This window comes from Eleutherodactylus coqui, chromosome 10 (assembly GCF_035609145.1).
Source record: "Eleutherodactylus coqui strain aEleCoq1 chromosome 10, aEleCoq1.hap1, whole genome shotgun sequence".
Classification (NCBI taxonomy): Eukaryota; Metazoa; Chordata; class Amphibia; order Anura; family Eleutherodactylidae; genus Eleutherodactylus; species Eleutherodactylus coqui.
Window position 1 is genome coordinate 10,601,223 of NC_089846.1, and position 18,375 is coordinate 10,619,597.

At 45.8% G+C, this 18,375-nt stretch overlaps 1 protein-coding gene across 1 annotated transcript in view; it reads left to right on the top strand.

The window, feature by feature from the left end:
- HMCN2 (hemicentin 2) overlaps positions 1 to 18,375 on the top strand; it is a 178,269-nt gene that overhangs the window by 112,517 nt on the left and 47,377 nt on the right. Inside the window, exons 46-56 of the mRNA XM_066580227.1 lie at positions 25 to 192; positions 3,749 to 3,862; positions 7,387 to 7,473; positions 7,651 to 7,842; positions 10,374 to 10,547; positions 10,667 to 10,780; positions 12,037 to 12,176; positions 12,256 to 12,406; positions 14,256 to 14,471; positions 16,207 to 16,320; positions 18,181 to 18,368. Coding sequence (XP_066436324.1) covers positions 25 to 192; positions 3,749 to 3,862; positions 7,387 to 7,473; positions 7,651 to 7,842; positions 10,374 to 10,547; positions 10,667 to 10,780; positions 12,037 to 12,176; positions 12,256 to 12,406; positions 14,256 to 14,471; positions 16,207 to 16,320; positions 18,181 to 18,368 — 1,658 coding nt within the window. The remainder of the gene's footprint in view (positions 1 to 24; positions 193 to 3,748; positions 3,863 to 7,386; positions 7,474 to 7,650; positions 7,843 to 10,373; positions 10,548 to 10,666; positions 10,781 to 12,036; positions 12,177 to 12,255; positions 12,407 to 14,255; positions 14,472 to 16,206; positions 16,321 to 18,180; positions 18,369 to 18,375) is intronic.

Genomic DNA, 18,375 nt, shown 5'->3' on the forward strand with positions numbered 1-18,375 from the left:
TTTTTTTATTGCATCATTCTCCAGTTCCACCTGAAATTGCAAACTCTCCGGCAGAACCCCAGAGCATGTTGGTTGTGCTGCACAGCACCTTCACACTCATCTGTGAAGCTAACGGGATCCCTCCTCCGTCCATCACGTGGCACAGAAATGACGCCCTACTGCCCCCAAAGGGGAATACTCACGTGCAGTCAGGTAACATGACCTTGCCTATTCCAAGGGCCTTTTACATGGGTCGATGATCGGTCAAGAACTGTGGTGTTTTAGGAACTAGCTTGGAGGCACAGGTGTAGTAGCCTTGCAGATCTAGAGAGTTGTCAGGGAAGAGCCAGGAATCAGCAAAGGTAGGTCTCAGTTCACAGTACAAGGGAGGAGGCGAATAGCGTTGTCAGGAGGAATGCCAGAGTTCGTTTGTAGCAGAGCAGGCTGGTAATGGAGCTTGACTATGGCTGTGGAGCATAATAATCACGCACTGAAGGAGTGGCAAGGCCAGGCTTTTATAGTGAGCCTAATTTGGAACCAGACAGAGCTAGAATAGGGACTGGGTTTGTAGAATCTGGGAACAAGGCAAAAAGTCATGCAAGACAATTGTCCAAAGGTCTGGATAGCTCAGCAGGGAGAGCTACTGACTGGAGTACAGGAGGACCCGGGTTTGATCCCTGACAGTATCCCCCTGCTTCTAGGATGGCTTCTAGACATCCCAAGGGCTGGCTTACCTGGATGCTTCTTGTGAAATTTTCCCCTAAGCTTTGGAGCATTCCCTGGAGTTCTCCTCTGGCCCTTATCCCTGCCACGGCACATGTCTTCCTCTGTGCCTTCTGGAATCAAGGATTTTTTTCCCCCACGACCTCCTCTTGACCTTGCACTTTTACTGGATGGGAGGTGGTTGCCATCTTCTGACAAAGGTGTTCTCCTGGAAAGTTTTTAACAGAGATACATGGAAGACAGAAAGCCACCTGGCGGATCCTCGCTGTAATTTGGAAGGGTCCGATGAATCTTTTCCCAAATTTGGGATAGGGTATGTGGGCCTTCAGATTCTTGGTTGACAACCACATCTATTCACCCACCTGGAAGATAGGGGCTGCTTAGCAGTGTCTGTCTGCCACTTTCTTATAAGCATTTTGGGCTTCCCATAAGGCTTCTTTCAACTTCTGTGTTTCAGACAACGCTGTTAGTCTGTGATTGGCAGTCAGGACATGAGTATTGATAGGAAGACTAGGAATAAAGGAAGGATTTGGCATTTAACGGGCTCTAGGCAGTTGAGCTGTGTTTGGCATTATTGTAGGTGAACTCCGCCATTGGTAAACAATCCACCCAGTCATCCTGGAGATGAGAAATGAAACAGCGGAGATACTGCTCCAGGGTCTGCTTTGTCCTCTTCTTGGTCTGGCCGTTAGACTGAGGATGAAAGGCAGAAGACAGAGTTACAGTGGTTCCCAGGGCTGTACAGAAGTGTTTCCAGAACTTTGATGTGAACTGAACCCCTCTGTTAGAGACCACATCATCCAGAATTCTATGTAGTCTGAAAATCTCCTGAATCATCAACTCCGCGGTGTGCTCGGCTGTGAGAATTCCTTTGATGAGGATGAAGTGGGCCATCTTTGTAAGTCAGTCCACAACGACAAGAATGGTAGTCATTCCTTTTGAAAGATGCATCAGTTCCACAATAAATTCCATAGATATAGATCCCCATGCCCTGGAAGGAACTGGAAGGGGCTGTAGAAAACCCAGAGGGCAAGCCCGGGGTGTCTTGTTTTGAGCAGATGCGATGCAAGAGGTGGCATACGTCTTTACATCCCTCCTGCAGTTTGGCCACCAGAAGGAACAAAGCAAGAGTTCCAAAGTTTTCGTGACCCCAAGGTGACCGGCAAGCTTGGACTCATGGACCAGTCTAAGGACTTCAAGTCGACCAGCCTCAGGAACATATAGTTGGTCTTTTTGCATCCCCAGTCCATTCTTTAAAAATCCACTTCTGTAGAGGGACGACTCAGGAAAGGGTCATTTTGATATCCTTCTTTAAACCTTGCTAGTAGGTTTTCTGAGTGCAGAGTACCAACATTTTTTTGTTGGTTACAGAATTGTGCAGTCTGTGTTTGACCCCCCTTCAGGCTCCAAAAAAATCCTGAACAAAGTGTCCGACTTGCCATTCCTGGAACCAGATCGGCAGGACACTACAAAGTTGAACCTAGAGAAAAACAGGGCCCATCGTGATAACCTCTTGGCTGTACAGAGACATTTTACGTTTTTTGGTCAGTAAGAATGTTACTGGGTGATGGGCTCCTTCCAGGAGATGTCTCCATTCGGTGAAAGTGACCTTGATGGCCAGAAGCTCCTTCTTCCCGAAGTCATTATTTTTTTTCTGCGGGTAATAAAGTATGCAGCAGAAATACACAAGGATGTAGTTGCATCTGATCTCCGACTCGTTGTGACAGGATAGCTCCCACTGCGGAGTTGGAAGCCTCCACCTCAACAACAAAAGGCAATTCTGGTCTTGGGTGGATCAGCACTAGTGCCGAAGTGAACAGAGTCTTCAGTTTCTCTAAAGTGACCTGTGCCTCCGGGGACTAGGAAACGTGTGCTTTCTTTGTGAGGGAGGAGATAGGAGAGATGATCATCGAGAAGTCCTTAATAAATCTTCTGTAGAAGTTCACAAAACCAATAAGGCGCTGTACCTCCTTTAAATTTCTTGGAAAGGGCCAATCCAAGATGGCTAAAGTTTTGCTGGGGTACATACCTAGGCTGTCTGGAGAGATAATGTATCCCAGGAATTGCATATGGGTTTGTTCAAATTTGCACTTCTCTAGTTTGATGTAGAGATGATTCTTTTGGAGTTGTTCCAAGAACACCCAGACGTGCTTGCAATGTTCCTCCAAATTATCAGAGAAGATAAGGATGTCATTAAGATATGCCACCATGAATTGGTCCAACATGTCACAGATATACTAATCCGAGCTCTCTCACCGCTGCGACCACTTGTCACGGCAGAGCCTCGATTGATCACTCTAGCGGGATTGCAAGTGTGGAGTCATTAGAATAGATTTGTACTCAGCTTTCCCAGGCTTCTGCATGCATGCAGAACGGAAGCTCAAATCACCTCCTGGTCCTGCCTCCAGCACTTTTTAATTGGTGTCCCAAATGGTCCCATACATGTTCTTGGCCGTGGAAGTGTGACAATGTTGTGGTGGCTTCCTGTGACCCCCTTCTGTGTGCGGCCGAGCATTGTCCTGCTGCCTCTTGGAAGCCACCACGAGAGGAACAAATGTATGTCCGTAACATATCACTGAGCTGTCATTGTCCCTCGTACCACTACTAAGGGGGACCGACTGTCGTATGCGATGGCCCCCCAGACCATCACACCAGCAGGGGGCAGTGTGCTGCTCCACAGCAAAGGCCAGATTGAGATGCTCACTCCGAGGTCTCCAAACACGAACACGGCCGTCATCATTGCCCAAACTAAACCTGGATTTGTCAACGAAGACAACCCGGTTCCACTCCATAGCAGCACAGTTCCGTCATTCACGACACTACTGCAATCAGAGATAATGGTGGGTGTCAGAGGCCGTGCATGTAATGGGGGCTGTGAGACCAAATGCCCTTCAGCCAAGCCCCTGGAAATGGTTCTGACAGACACAGGGTTGGTATAACGATGGCGCCCCCTGTCTCTGGGTGGTAGACAATGAAATTGTTAGAGCTGCTATTCATTGGTAATATTTGATGGATAGTATGATGATAATCTACCTTCTTTACCTAGGAGGTCGGATCCTCAAGGTGTCACATGCACAAAGAGAAGATGGTGGAGGCTATGCTTGTGTGGTCTCCAATGCAGCAGGAGAAGCCAGGAAGAAATTTATGGTTGATATCTTAGGTATGGTGTCATTTACATGTAAGTAATATCTGGACCCATATAGTAACTGGGTCTATATTCTGTGACCTAAAGATAACAAGCCACAGGCAAAATACAGTACTGTGCAAAAGTTTTAAGCAGGTGTGGAAAGAATGCTTTCAGAAATAGAAGTGTTAATAGTTTATTTTTGTGAATATTTGGTGTGACCGCTCTTTACCTTCACAACAGCATCAGTTCTTATAGGTACACTTGTACACAGTCAGGGATTCTGTAGGATTATAGTCAGGTGTATACTAAACAAGGGATAATGATCATCATTTTCATACGTAGGTTGAAACTCAGTCATTAACTGAAACAGAAACGGCTGTGTAGGAGGCTTAAAACTGGGCAAGAAGCAGCCAAGCTCTAATACAAAGGTGAGGTTCTGGAAGACAGTTTCATGTCACAGGTCATACACCATGGTAAGACTAGGCACAGCAACAAGACACAAGGGAGTTATACTGCATCAGCAAGGTCTCTCCCAGGCAAATATTTCAAAGCAGACTGAGGTTTCAAGATGCACCGTTCAAGCTCTTTTAAAGAAGCACAAAGAAATGAGCAACGTGGAGGACCATAGACACAGCTGATGAAAGGCACATCTTGCTAACTTCCCTTTGAAATCAGAAGATGTCCAGCAGTGTCATCAGCACAGAACTGGCAGAAACCAGTGGGCCCAGTTACACCCATCTACTGTTAGAAGAAGTATGGCTAGAAAGTGGTATTCATGGAATAGTTGCGGCCAAAAGACCAAAACTTCCATGTAGAAACAAGACCAATTGACTCAAACTATGCACAAAAACATAGGAACTGGGGTGCAGAAAAAAAGCAACAGGCACTCTGGACTAATGAGGCACAGTGTGAAATATTTGGCTGTAACAGAAGGTAGTTTGTATGGTGAAGGGCTGGAGAGCGGTACAATAATGAGTGTCTGCAGGCAGCAGTGAAGCATGGTGGAGAGCGGTACAATAATGAGGGTCTGCAAGCAGCAGTGAAGCATGGTGGAGAGCAGAACAATATTGAGTGTCTGCAGGCAGCAGTGAAGCATGGTGGAGAGCAGGACAATAATGAGTGTCTGCAGGCAGCAGTGAGGCACAGCAGAGAGCGGTACAATAATGAGTGTCTGCAGGCAGCAGTGAAGCATGGTGGAGAGTGGTACAATAATGAGTGTCTGCAAGCAGCAGTGAGGCACAGCAGAGAGCGGTACAATAATGAGTGTCTGCAGGCAGCAGTGAGGCACAGCAGAGAGCGGTACAATAATGAGAGTCTGCAGGCAGCAGTGAAGCATGGTGGAGAGCGGTACAATGATGAGTGTCTGCAGGCAGCAGTGAGGCACAGCAGAGAGCGGTACAATAATGACAGTCTGCAGGTTGCAGTGAAGCATGGTGGAGGCTCCTTACACATTTGGGGCTGCAGTTCAGCAAACTGAGTTGGGGATTTGGGCAGAATTGATGGTGTCCTCAATGCTGAGAACTACGGGCAGATACGTACCCATCATGCAATACCATCAGGGAGGCGTCTGATTGGCTGATTCTGCAGCAGAATGACCCCAAACATCCCGCCAATGTCATTAAGAACTATCTTCAGCGTAAAGAAGAACAAGGAGTCCTGGAAGTGGTGATTTGGCCCCACAGAGTCCTGATCTCACATCATCCAGTCTGTCTGGAATTACATGAAGAGATAGAAGGATCAGAGCGAGCCGACATCCACATAAGATCTGTGCTTAGTTCTCCAAGATGTCTGGTACAACCTTCCTGCCGAATTCCTTCAAAAACTGTGTGCAAGTGTACCTAGAAGAACTGATGCTGTTGTGAAGCTAAAGGGCGCCACCCCAAATATTGATGGGATTTACATTTCTCTTTTATTCAGTCACTTTGCATTTATTAATGGCTAAAAGTAAACTATTAACACTTCTACTTCTGAAAGCATTCTTACTCTGCAGCATTTTTTTCACACCTGCCTAAAACCTTTGCACAGTGTATTTCAGAATTCTCTTGTGATAGCTAACAAGGCCATCTTAATCGTGAAGAGCAGGTAACTAACCCCTTACTGCTGCAGGCGTACAGTTCTGTCCTGCAGCTCTGGGATATGTATAGAGGGAAATCACTGGGCGATCCTGCTCCATACAATGCGAGTGCTGGCTGTTTCTTACAGCTGACATCCACCCGCAGCAGCTCCAATAAGCCGTGCTGCTTATCAGAGCTGTTAACCCTTTAAATACCTCTGTTAACTCTGCCAGCAGCATTTAAATGCCTGACCAATGTTCTCGAGTCCCACACTACGCCTCGTGATAAGATCGGGGGGGTGCCGTGCAGGTGTCATCCAGGGCTGTCATTGCAAATTGCCTATCAAGCCATACCTGCGGCGTGGCTTGATAGAATTTCTGTCAGATCGAGGTATAATGTAATGCTATGGCATTACATCATACTGAAGGAGCGATCAAGGCAGCGAAAGTTCTTGTCCACTCTGGGAAGTAAAAAAAAAAAGTAAAAATGAGTTTGAAGTTTTACCAATTATTAAAAAGTAATAAAAAGTAATAAAAGTTAAAAAAAAAACCTTTCGCCATATTTATAATAAACTAAATAATACAACAAAAATGCATGTTTGGTATCGCAATATCTGTAAAAGTCTGATCTATGAAAGTAACGCTTTATTAGCCCCGCACGGTGAATGTCGTCCGAATAAAAAAAAAAAGAACGCCAGAATTGCGCCTTTTTGCCCACCTTGTCTCTAAGAAAAAAATATAATACAAAGCAATCAAAAAGTTGTATGTATCGCAAAATGGTAGCAACGCAAACTACAGAGCGTCCCACCAAAACCGAGACCTCGCACAACTATGTCGATGGTAAAATAAAAAAGTTATAGCTGTCGGAATATGGCGGCAGAAAATAATAAAAAAAATAATAAATCTTTGAAAAAATAAAAGTAGTACAGCAAAAAAAAAAAAAAACTATATGAATTTGTTATCATAGTAATTGTACTGACCCATAGAATAAAGATATCACGCCATTTTTGTTGCAGCTCGTGCGCCGTAGAAACAAGACGCACATAAAACGGTGGAATTTCATTTTTTTTCCATTTCACTCCACTTAGAATTTTTTAAGAGTTACTCAGTACATTATACGTCACATTAAATAGTACCATTAAAAAACACAACTCGTCCCGCACAAAACAACAAACTCCAGACATCTACGCTGATGGATAAATAAAAGAGCTATGATTCTATAAAAAGAGGGCGGAAAAAACAAAAATGGAAAGGGGGCCGTGTCCTTAAGGGGTTACAGAGATGCTATGGTAAAGGAATATACCTGCAGAGGGCAGACTGTTCATCGCATGGAGCCCAGTTGGCTAAAACTGCTAGAAATGGCTGCATCTTATCTACTTCTGTAGAGCACAACTGGCTGACAGAAGAGGACAACAGCACACCGTGGCAGTGCAAGAAGCCTTTTCATTTTTGAGTAGAGAGTTCATACAAAGCTGTAGCCTTCCAATGGTCTTTTGTTTTGTAGTCCCCCCCAGCATAGAAGATGATGATGACGACAAACATTTTCGAGTAGCGGAAGGTCAGCCCATTCGTCTTCGCTGCCGAGCTTCAGGTAATCAGGTTTGGCGCAACATTTGGCGGGGTGCACATTTTAAGCCTCATGAGTTTAGAAACTGCACCAAGCGACACTTGCACCATTTTTGGTGTTTGATACTTTTCTGCCCCCTTGGATAATAGAAGGGGGCTCAGATACTTGGGATGTCTACTGGAATGTACTTTGCCTTGTCAGGGCACCCGGCGCCCAGCATCTCCTGGTTCAGAGACTCCCAGCCAGTGCGAAGCGGAGACGGCATCCACATCTCAGAGGATGGGTCCGAGCTGCTCATAGAAGCCGCCAGTGTCTTCACAGCAGGCCATTACACCTGTCTGGCCACCAACCCCGTCGCTGAGGCCAGCAAGTATTTTATATTAACGGTTTTAGGTACGTTGGCGTCTGACGGTGCAATGATGCTGATATTTGACATTATAGAGCCTCGTTGATACAAGAGAGTTGGAATGCTGAGATCAATCCGGAGACAAGTAACTGGTTGCATTCCCCCTGTTGTGTCAGTTTATTACAGCCTTATTTAACCCCTTAATGACATGTCCTATTTTTTTAAACACTTTTTGCTGTCCGGAATAAATGGTGTGTTTAATTTATTGTACAGGGCATTATGGATGTGACATTACCAAACTTGTGGGGGTTTTGTTTAATTTTTTTTTATAACTAAAGAGGGGAAATGTGCACAGAAAAGGTTTTTCTTATTACTATTCTTTTACAATTTTTCCTTTCACTGTTTTTAGTTATTTATTTTACATTTTTTATGTCCCTCTAGGGGACTTGAACTTGTGAATCTATCGTCGTTATGATAGTACATTGTAGTACTTCTATACTGCAATGTATTATCTCTATTATTAGCGATCATAGGCCATGGCAGACGTGGACGCCATTGTCTGGCGTCTAGTTACCATAGCAACCCATCGGCGATCACATTGTGGCAGGCCGATGACATTACAGAGGGAGTGCCCTCCATTTATGAAGCCTTTACACACTGCGATAAACATTGATTGCGGTATGTAAGGGGTGAACAGTGGGCAGCAGAGGGCTCAGATTCTGAGACCGTGCCATCCATAGGATATAAGTTTACGTCCATTTGCAGGATCCACTTACTAACCAGAATGTAAACTTGCATCCTGAAGCTGGAAGGCATTAAAAGGGTTTTCTGGCACTAAAATATTGATGACCGATCCTTAGGTATGGACTGGAGTGACAGTGGCACTTACCTGAGCGTCGCTGTTATTTCATTTAACCGATTGGTGGGGATCCCTGGAATAGGTCACCAATAGTCTGTAAACCCTGTCTTGTGAGGAATGGTTAAGGGATCTAGGATTGTTTGGCTGAGTGGAGACTTAAGCCCCATTTACACTGATAGATCATTGCTCAAAAGTCACTCAAACGATAGTGTGAGTGACAGTTTTGAGCGATCATGTTTGTATACTTTATAGTAGCTAAGTAGCTACTATAGAATATGCAGCCGGAGCAGGACACAGCTGCGAACGCTAATAGAACAATACAGCTGCTTTGCATATGCAAACAGCTGTAGTGTTCTCTGAGCTTACAGGCCGTGCCCCGCTGTAAATTCACAGCAGGACACAGGCATAGAGAATCTTATCAGCGCAGTTGGCTGATAACAGCAAGCTAGAATTCAGCAATCAACAACTCGTGCACGAAAACTGCACGATGTCCCTGCATTTAGACAGAACGAGAATCACTCAAAAGACGGCTTTAAGCGATTCTGGTTGTATCTAAAAGGACCTGTAATAGTTGTCTACAAATATCTGAAGGGCTGTGACAGTGCAGAGGGATCAGCCATATTCTCAATCTGCACAAGGAAAGACTAGAAGCAATGGGATGAAACTGAAAGGGAGGAGACACAGATTAGATATTAGACAGTGGGGGGATCAATGAGTGGAACAGGTTGCCACGGGAGGTGGGGAGTTCTCCCCTCAATGGAAGTCTTCAGAAGCTGGACAGACATCTGTCTGGGATGATTTAGTGATCCTGCACTGAGCAGGGGGTTGGACCCGATGACCCCCGAGGTCCCTTCCAACTCTACCATTCTAGGATTCAAGGATAAATAATCTATGTACACAGTGACTCCACCAGCAGAATAGTGAGTGCAGCTCTGGAGTATAATACAGGATGTAATTTAGGATCAGTAAAGGATAAGTAATGTATGTATACAGTGACTCCAGCAGCAGAATAGTGAGTACAGCTCTGGAGTATAATACAGGATGTAACTCAGGGTCAGTACAGGATAAGTAATGTATGGATATAGTGACTCCACCAGCAGAATAGTGAGTGCAGCTCTGGAGTATAATACAGTATGTAACTCAGGATCAGTACAGGATAAGTAATGTACGTACACAGTAACTCCACCAGCAGATTAGTGAGCGCAGCTCTGGTGTATAATACAGTATGTAACTCAGGATAAGTATTGTATGTACACAGTGACTCCAGCAGCAGATTAGTGAGCGCAGCTCTGGAGTATAATACAGGATGTAACTCCGGATCAGTACAGGATAAGTAATGTTTATACACAGTGACTCCACCAGCAGTATAGTGAGTGCAGCTCTGGAGGATAATACAGGATGTAACTCCTACAATATAAGTCATGTATGTACACAGTGACTTCTCATTTGTATACATAAAGTGCAGAATGATGTTCGGAAGTAGATATAGACTGAATTGTTTACCATTGCCTAAGCACCAATACAGGTCATAATTGACTTCTACAGGGACAGTACTAACAGGAATAGTCCACGTTGTATCATTGAAATGCTGTATTAAGTCCATATTTAGGACATTCTTAATAAGAACTTTTTGGTGTGAATGAGGCTTTTTACTAACAAAGTGCTTTAGTTCTGTATAACTAATTTTGTTGTGGACTTCCTGTCACTCCCCAATCACAGTGAGCCCCTCCATTTCTGGAAACCTGGATGACAGACCCAATGAAGATGTCATCGTAATTGTTAACAACCCGTTGTCGCTCATCTGTGAGGCTCTGGGCTTTCCAATACCTTCTATTACCTGGCTGAGAAATGGTCAGCCGTTCCAAGAATCTGACAACGTAAAAATGATTCCAGGTAAGTGACGTGATTGCTGTCTGTTAGTATGTATACCCAATGACTTCTGTATGCAAGTCTGAAATGGGGACCGGGCACCCCCATTCTCAGGATTGTTTGTTCTTCTTTGACTCTTCCAGGAGGTCACGGTTTGCAAATTTTAAACGCCCAGGAAGAAGATGCCGGTCAGTACAGATGTCTGGTAACCAATGAGATTGGAGAAGCCGTCCGGAATTACGAAGTGAAAGTTTTCAGTGAGTTGTTACATTTCTCTCTGCTCGCAGCCGTTCGGTGTCTCTGGTGCAGAGCTTGCACAATATTGTACAGCGTACTGCACTTTTTCGGCCGGGAATGGTGGAAGCTGGACAGCCAGAGGCTGGAGTACTGCCTGCCATCTCTCCACTGCTGCTTGTGGCTGGAGTACTTCCTGCCATCTCTCCACTGCTGCTTGTGGCTGGAGTACTTCCTGCCATCTCTCCACTGCTGCTTGTGGCTGGAGTACTTCCTGCCATCTTTCCAGCTTTTCTATACCCCTGGTCTGCGATTAATTAAACTTGGTTACATCAGTTGGGTGAATATCCTCATTATTTATGAAGAAAACATAAAAAATTCTTTGAAGTCCTTTGTGTAAGCCTTGTGTATATTTTGAACGTCTGAAAGAGCGTCACGCAGGAGCCGCTAATGACACCTACTGGCTGGGAGTGAAACTTCGGGAGGTTGGGAATTGCATTTGTGGGAAGTCGAACGAACCCCATTTTAGTCATCGTTTTTGTCCAAGGACAGATGCGGGTTTTGGTTTTCCCACTCCCATGACGGAACAGGAAAACGAAAACCTGAAGGCAGACGTGAGCCCAGCATGAAATGTTCCTTCTGGTTTTACATACATGTTGCTTAGTTACTGTGTTATTAAATGTTCTGCAACATTCCAATATACTTTGTGTTACAGTTTGTCACCATGTACAAGCCGAGCTCTGTAGGGCTTTTCAACCTTTGCATGTACACAATCAGTGATTCTATTCACTGACAGAAAACAGACAGACTGACACCTGAAGTTCAAGAACAATGACATGCCGGAGCCCCAGCATTGGGATTCTGCAAAACAATTTATAGTGTAAAGGGGTTTTCCCGGTGAAGACTACTGATGACCTGTCCTTAGGATAGCCCATCAATAGCAAACCAGTTGGGGTCCGCCGTTTAGGACCCCTAGAGATCAGCTGGTAAAGAGCTGCTGGCAAGCTGGCCAGAAAGCTCACAGCACTGTCTGTTTAGCAGTGACCCCATTTGGTATTGCAGGTCTCTCTCATTGAAATGATTGGGAATGAGCTGCAATACCAAATCGGGCCACTGCCGAACAGACAGCGTTATAAGCTTCCAGCTTCTTATTAGCTGATCAGCAAGGGTCCTGAGGGGTGGACCCCGCTGACTTTCTTATTGATGACCCAAGGACAGGTCATCCATAGTCTTCACCAGGAAAACCCCTTTAATGTACCAACTAATCTCCTATCCTTAGTTCCTCCTCAAATCACAAGGGACACTGGGGAGAATCACGGCACCAAGGAAGTGAAGACAAAGGTGAACAGCACTTTAACCCTTCAGTGTGACTCTCGGGCGGTTCCTAAACCCATTGTGCAATGGTACAAAGATGGACAGGTCAGCCCCCTTCTTCCATGTATACAGTAATGTGTGCAGATATGATACGGTTATTGATCGGTGATGTTCTATGTTTCAGCTTCTGGAATCCTCCGGTACAATGCAAGTGTTAGGTGATGGGGGGGTACTGCAGATCCAACCTATCCGCGCCACAGACTCCGGCCGCTATACCTGTCTCGCCACAAATATCGCCGGAGAAGATGAGAGAGAATTTCAAGTGAATGTTCAGGGTTCGTGTCAACCCGCTCTATATATTGATGGGGTGTAAATACTTGGGTTTTAAGGAGTATTGAAGTACATTAACCCTTAAGGACCGAGTCTTTTTTTCTTTTTCCGGATTCTCCTCCCTACTTTAAAAAAATCATAACTCTTTTATTTTTTTATTTTTCGATGTAGCTGTATGAGGGCTTGTTGTTTTTTTGCAGGAAAAGTAGTATTTTTTAATGGTTTTATTCAATGTACCATATAATGTACTGAAAAACTTTTTAAAATTTCTAAGTGCAGTGAAATGGGATAAAAAAACAAAATGTTGCCACTTTTAGGCTGGATTCAGACGCAGGTATATCGGCTCGGTTTTCACGCCGAGCCGATATACGTTGTCCTCGTGTGCAGGGGGGGGAGGGGAGGATGGAAGAGCCAGGAGCAGGAACTGAGCTCCCGCCCCCTCTCTCCCTCCTCTCCACCCCCTCTCTGCCTCCTCTCCACCCCTCTGCACTATTTGCAATAAGGAGAGGCGGGAAGGGGGCGGGGCTAATTCTCGACACTTAGCCCCGCCTCCTTTCATTGCAAATAGTGCAGAGGGGCGGAGAGGGGGTTGAGAGGAGGCAGAGAGGGGGCGGGAGCTCAGTTCCTGCTCCTGGCTCTTCCACCCACCCACCCCCTGCAGATGAGGACACCGTATATCGGCTCTGCGTGAAAACCGAGCCAATATACGTTCATCTGAATCTAGCCTTAGGGGAAGATATTGTTTTTACAGCATACATGCTATGTCAAAAATGACACGATAACTTTATTGTGTGGGTTGGTACGATTACAACGATACCAAAGTTATGTAGGGTTTTTTTGTTTTTTTTTTGCTGCACTATTTTAAAAAAATCTTTAAAAATAATTTTTCATACAACGTTTTCATCGCTTTTTATAAACATTTTTCTCGGAGACGAGGTGACTAAGAAAAAGCGCAAATCTTGCGTCCCGTACTTTTTCTTCCTGCTGATGTTTACCATGCAGGATAAATAATGCATTATTTTGATAGATATTACTTTTAGTAACAAATATGTTTTGTTATGATTTTTTTATTATGAATACAGGAAAAGGGGTGAACTTTTAGTATTTTTCAAAATAATAAAAAAAACAACTTTCTTTCACTTAGTTTTACTTTTTTAAGTCTTCTATGGGGACTTGAACTTGCAATCATTCGATCGCTTATACTCTATACTGCAATACTTCAGAATTGCGGTATATTGTGTTTTTTCTATCTTAATAAGCAGAAATACATGGTAGCCATGGGGGCCTTCAAAAGGCCCTGGGCTGCCATGACGAAATGAACAGCACCAGTCTCATAGTGGAAGGGCCATCTTGGAGCCCCAAACTCCGATCGGGACATTTAAATGCTGCTGTCAGAATTTTATTAGGGTAAACAGGTGCGATCAATGGGAGTGCAGTCGTGTCAGTACCTGGGATCAATTCCCAATCCTCCTCCTTCACTGTCTGAAGGCGTACATGTATGTCTTTTAGTGTCAGGGGGTTAAGGGACCCATACAATTGGAATACTGTAAGCCAGAGAAGATATTCAGAGCAGATCTCCAGGCTCCTCTCTTTTATATAGGCTCCTCCTCTTACACGTGTTTTAGTCGCTCGTAGTTTATAATCATCCTCTCCATGCTGTAATAAAAATCCTCTCCGCACGCACTGACGTGCTGCTGAGCCTGTGCTCATACACAGAGCTGCAGTGTAAAGCATGTGGGACAGAACACTAATTTGTCTCTGAGACATGAGATGAATCTCCAACTAGCTCAGTCCCTGAGGTAATGACTTGTACAGCATACATGGTCGCATGATAACATGTTGGCTCTCTTCCAGTGCCTCCGATATTTCACAGGCCCGGGGCCTCCAGGGCTGCGCTTGAGCTGGCGGTCCAAGAGGATGAGGAGGAGGAGCTCACAGAAATCAGAGAGGTCGTTGCCTCCAATCCCATCTCTTTATACTGTGATACTAACGCCATTCCGCCTCCAACCCTCACCTGGTACAAGGATGGGAAGCCGGTTTCGGAGTCCAACGGGACACTAGTGCTGCTGGGTAAGAGGAGCGCAATATGGCAACATCTCTACTGAAGGGTAAGGCTGAAAAAATAGTCCGACCCGCTGACTTAAAGGAATTGTCCCATATTATGGCTGAGATGGGAAATTGTGAGAGTGGCCCAAGGCTTCCGCCTCGATTTGTTTCCGTAACAGCTAGCAAGGTGGTCGTGAACCGCTCATGGTTTCCCACCTCAGCCATGGAACGCTGAGATGCGATAACCGCTTTAACGGTGTTAAGAAGAAAAGCCTAAATGTGCTCTTTTTTTGCAAATCATAAATTAGAAATGTCTGTTTTTCTGATGCACAAGTAGTATGCAAATTACTTTCAAACCATGCAATAGGCATTCCGCTATCACAGACTGGTCCAGCCTCTTTCTTCTTCTTCCTACCAAGCCCACCCCTTGGCTAATGATTTATGTCTCCGGCTCCCTTGCAGAGTTCCACGTATAGCGAGTGTGCTGCGCCCCCCGGACTAGGCGCATGCGCGGTGAATAACCCTGCTGTGGGCTTCAGCCTCTCTGATCTCATGCGCATATGTCTAATCATGGTTGGACTGAAGGCTGGCTATAAAGAGCATTTCTCTCTCTGGAGGACCTGTGTAATGCTTCATTTTCCCTGTGGGGGCGCTGCAGGAAAACTGAACCTGTAACATCCTTTTAGATGAGCCAACACGCTCACACTTATGCTGAATGTTTAGACAGGAAGATGCATGGTTGTCTTGTTCAAACAAGAATCATTCAGTCCCTATATAAGCGAATACCGGGATGGGGCGAGCGCGGTGGAAGCCAAATGATAAGTAAACGAGCTGAAGAGTTTAATTCCTGCATAAAATGATCAACGAATGAAAAGGAAACTATTCTCATTCGTCGTTCAGTCATTGGTTGTGTTTAGAGCGAATGATTATCATCACATCTAAAAGCATCCTTAGTGCAAGGTTTCCCTACAGATTCCAGCTGATGGCTGGGGGTCTCAGCAGGGGACATCACTTTGTAATCGCCTCATTATCAAGGGATTGTCCAAAGCGGAGGACCCCATCAATGCACTTAGCTTTAGCTTCACCTATTATTCATGGGCATTGGAGCCACGGATATCACTGAAATATATGATGAAGAATTAAGCCTAACAGGGGTTTCCAGGTAGCGTCTGCTGTCAGTGCCAGGATACCCTGTGTAGTGGCCGGTGCGTGTAATTTGTAGGCTGGGGTCGCATTGATTTCAATGAGAGCTGCACCTGCAATTACAATCGCCGGCCACTACCTCAGGGTTCGGAGCAGCGGCTTCCACTCCAACCCCGGTGCATCCTAGAGGACGATGCGTGAGAACCCCATTAAGTGTGGCGCAGAGTGTAAGCTCTCGCCTACGACCTGAAGGTTGCAAGTTCAATCCCTGTGTGATTCAGGTAGCGGCTCAAGGTTGACTCTGACTCAGCCTTCCATCCTTCCGAGGTCGGTAAAATGAGAACCCAGCTTGGGTAATAATTACCTGAAAGCGCTGCGGAATAAGTTGGCGCTATACAAATACCAATATTTTTTTTTTTTTTAAGTGATAGAAAAGTGGGCTTGACTATGGCCCTATAGTCTCACCACTCAGTGCCAGAGCGCTTGACCTAAAGTCCAGTCCGACTGGTTGCTCTGGATGTGCGTCTGTCTTCTAAGACTACGGTCCCGCTCAAAGCCTGACAAGTGTTTAATCCCCAAGCATGTCACTTAATTTACAATGTTTTCTGCTTTTCAGACGGGCGCATCCTGCAGATCCCCATCTCTCATGCAGAGCATGCTGGGAAATACACATGCGAGGCGACTAATGAAGCCGGAGAAGACAGATTGCATTATGAGCTCGCGGTTCTGAGTGAGTGAAAGCAAATCTCCAATTCTGTGATTGTACCTTGCAGAATTACAGTAAAGGGTTATTACAGATGATCCCCCCGATGTGACGCCCCAGAACTCGCCCTAATGACACTCAGGTACAGAAATTTGATATCAATGGAATCAGAAACTCAAAGTTTCAATTAGCAAGACTGTCTAACAGTCAGACGTCCTTGTTGCCCACAGCGACCAATCACAGCACAGCTTTCATTTATTAAGCTGCAGAGGTAAGATGAAAGCTGCACTGTGATTGGTTGTTGTGGGCAACAAGGACGTCTTAGGCCGCCTGCAGACTGGATTCCCCACAGAATTTCCGCCCCTGGACGCCTGCATAGGATTGCATTACAGCACGCAATCCTATGCATGCAGCCGCAGTTTGTCTGCGCAAAATCACGCGCAGCAAACAAACCGCAGCATGTCCTAATTCTGTTCGGGGCTCGCAGAACTCTGCACAGAAACGTCACTCACCGGCTGCCGGCTCCGGTCTGCACATGCGCCGGCTGCCCGACAGCCGGCACATGAAAGAGCCAGAGCTGTGGGAGCGGGTAAGTCCGCGGTGCTCTCTGCAGGCGCTCGGGTCGGGTCCCGCTGCGAGAATTCTGGCAGCCGGATCCGACCCGGCTGTCTGCAGGCAGCCTTACTGTTAAAGAGAGTTTTGCTAAGTGAGATCCAAAAAATGGTGGCTGCCAAGGAAGCCTGGAGAGCATTTTGTATCCTTGATTTTTCACGTCTTCCAGTCTGTTATTAGTGTGCAACGTCATTTACAAACAAGATTTGGTGAAGCTCTGCCCAGCAGGCGCACAAGTTGTAAGTGGGGCTCTAGTTTTAAGGAAAAAGGTTGCATCTGTAAGTATAAAATCATCTGCCCGTCCACCAGTCAGCGTGGAAACAGCGGAGCGCGTCCGTGCAAGATTCACACAAAGTCCTCAGAAATCCACCATCAGGGCCAGCAGAGGATTGGACATCGCGCCGCCGACCGTGTGGGAGATTCTGTGCAAATATTTGCAATGTTATCTCCACCGATTGCAATTGTTACCGTCTCTGAAACCGGACGACTAAGCGCAGTGACGTTCTTTCTGCGAGAGTATGCAAACTGTGATGGGAAGCGGAGTCTTTAGTGGTTAGTGATGAAGCTGGGCAACAAATGTAATGTCATATTGTGGGAGAGGGAAACCCACCTGTCTACGTGGAGCGTACGGGTAACTCCCCCGCGGTGAATGTGTTTTGCGGTTCAACCTGTAGGGAAGTGTACGGACCCTTCTTATTCCATGAGGAAACAACCCCGAGGATTTCGTACCCGGACACTACAGATATGGTTTCTACCGCAGCCGGAACAGGAAATCCCAGGTTTCATCTTCCGACATGACGGCTTGGTCATCCTGGGTTGTGACGATGGTGAACTTCATCCTCGTCCTCCAATCATCCCCAGACCTCACGCCTTGTCATTACAGTCTACTTGCCCCCCTTACCACCAACCATAATCTGCGGCATCCCAGAAGTCATTGCATCCGTTAGTCATGATCCGCTATAATGTGTACGGCAGGAACTACAGGCTCCATGTGTGACCAGTGACAAAGGGGGTTACACTGACACCTCTGAGGGGAAAACATTTTTGATATTAAGCAAAAAACATTTTGAGTTTCTGTATCCATTCATATCATATTTCTGAATCTGAGTGTCATTAGAGGTGAGTTCTGGGGTGTCACATCGGGGGGGATCATTTGTAACAACCCTGTACTTTGTCTCTTATATTCTTTACATTGTGTGATGAGGATGGAGCAGGTAGCAATCAGGTGATTGTCGTACTGTCTGTGACACCTAATTTCCCATGGTTACTCTCCAGCTCCACCTGTTATACTCAGTGAGGTGGATGGACTGATACAGGAGGTCTCTGTTATATACAACCGGACGGCTGAGTTACACTGCGATGCTACAGGTGTCCCCGCACCAACCATCACGTGGCTGAGGAACGGACTGCCCCTGACCACTGCTGACCAATATGAGGTCCTGGAGGAAGGACGAAGGCTACAGGTATGAC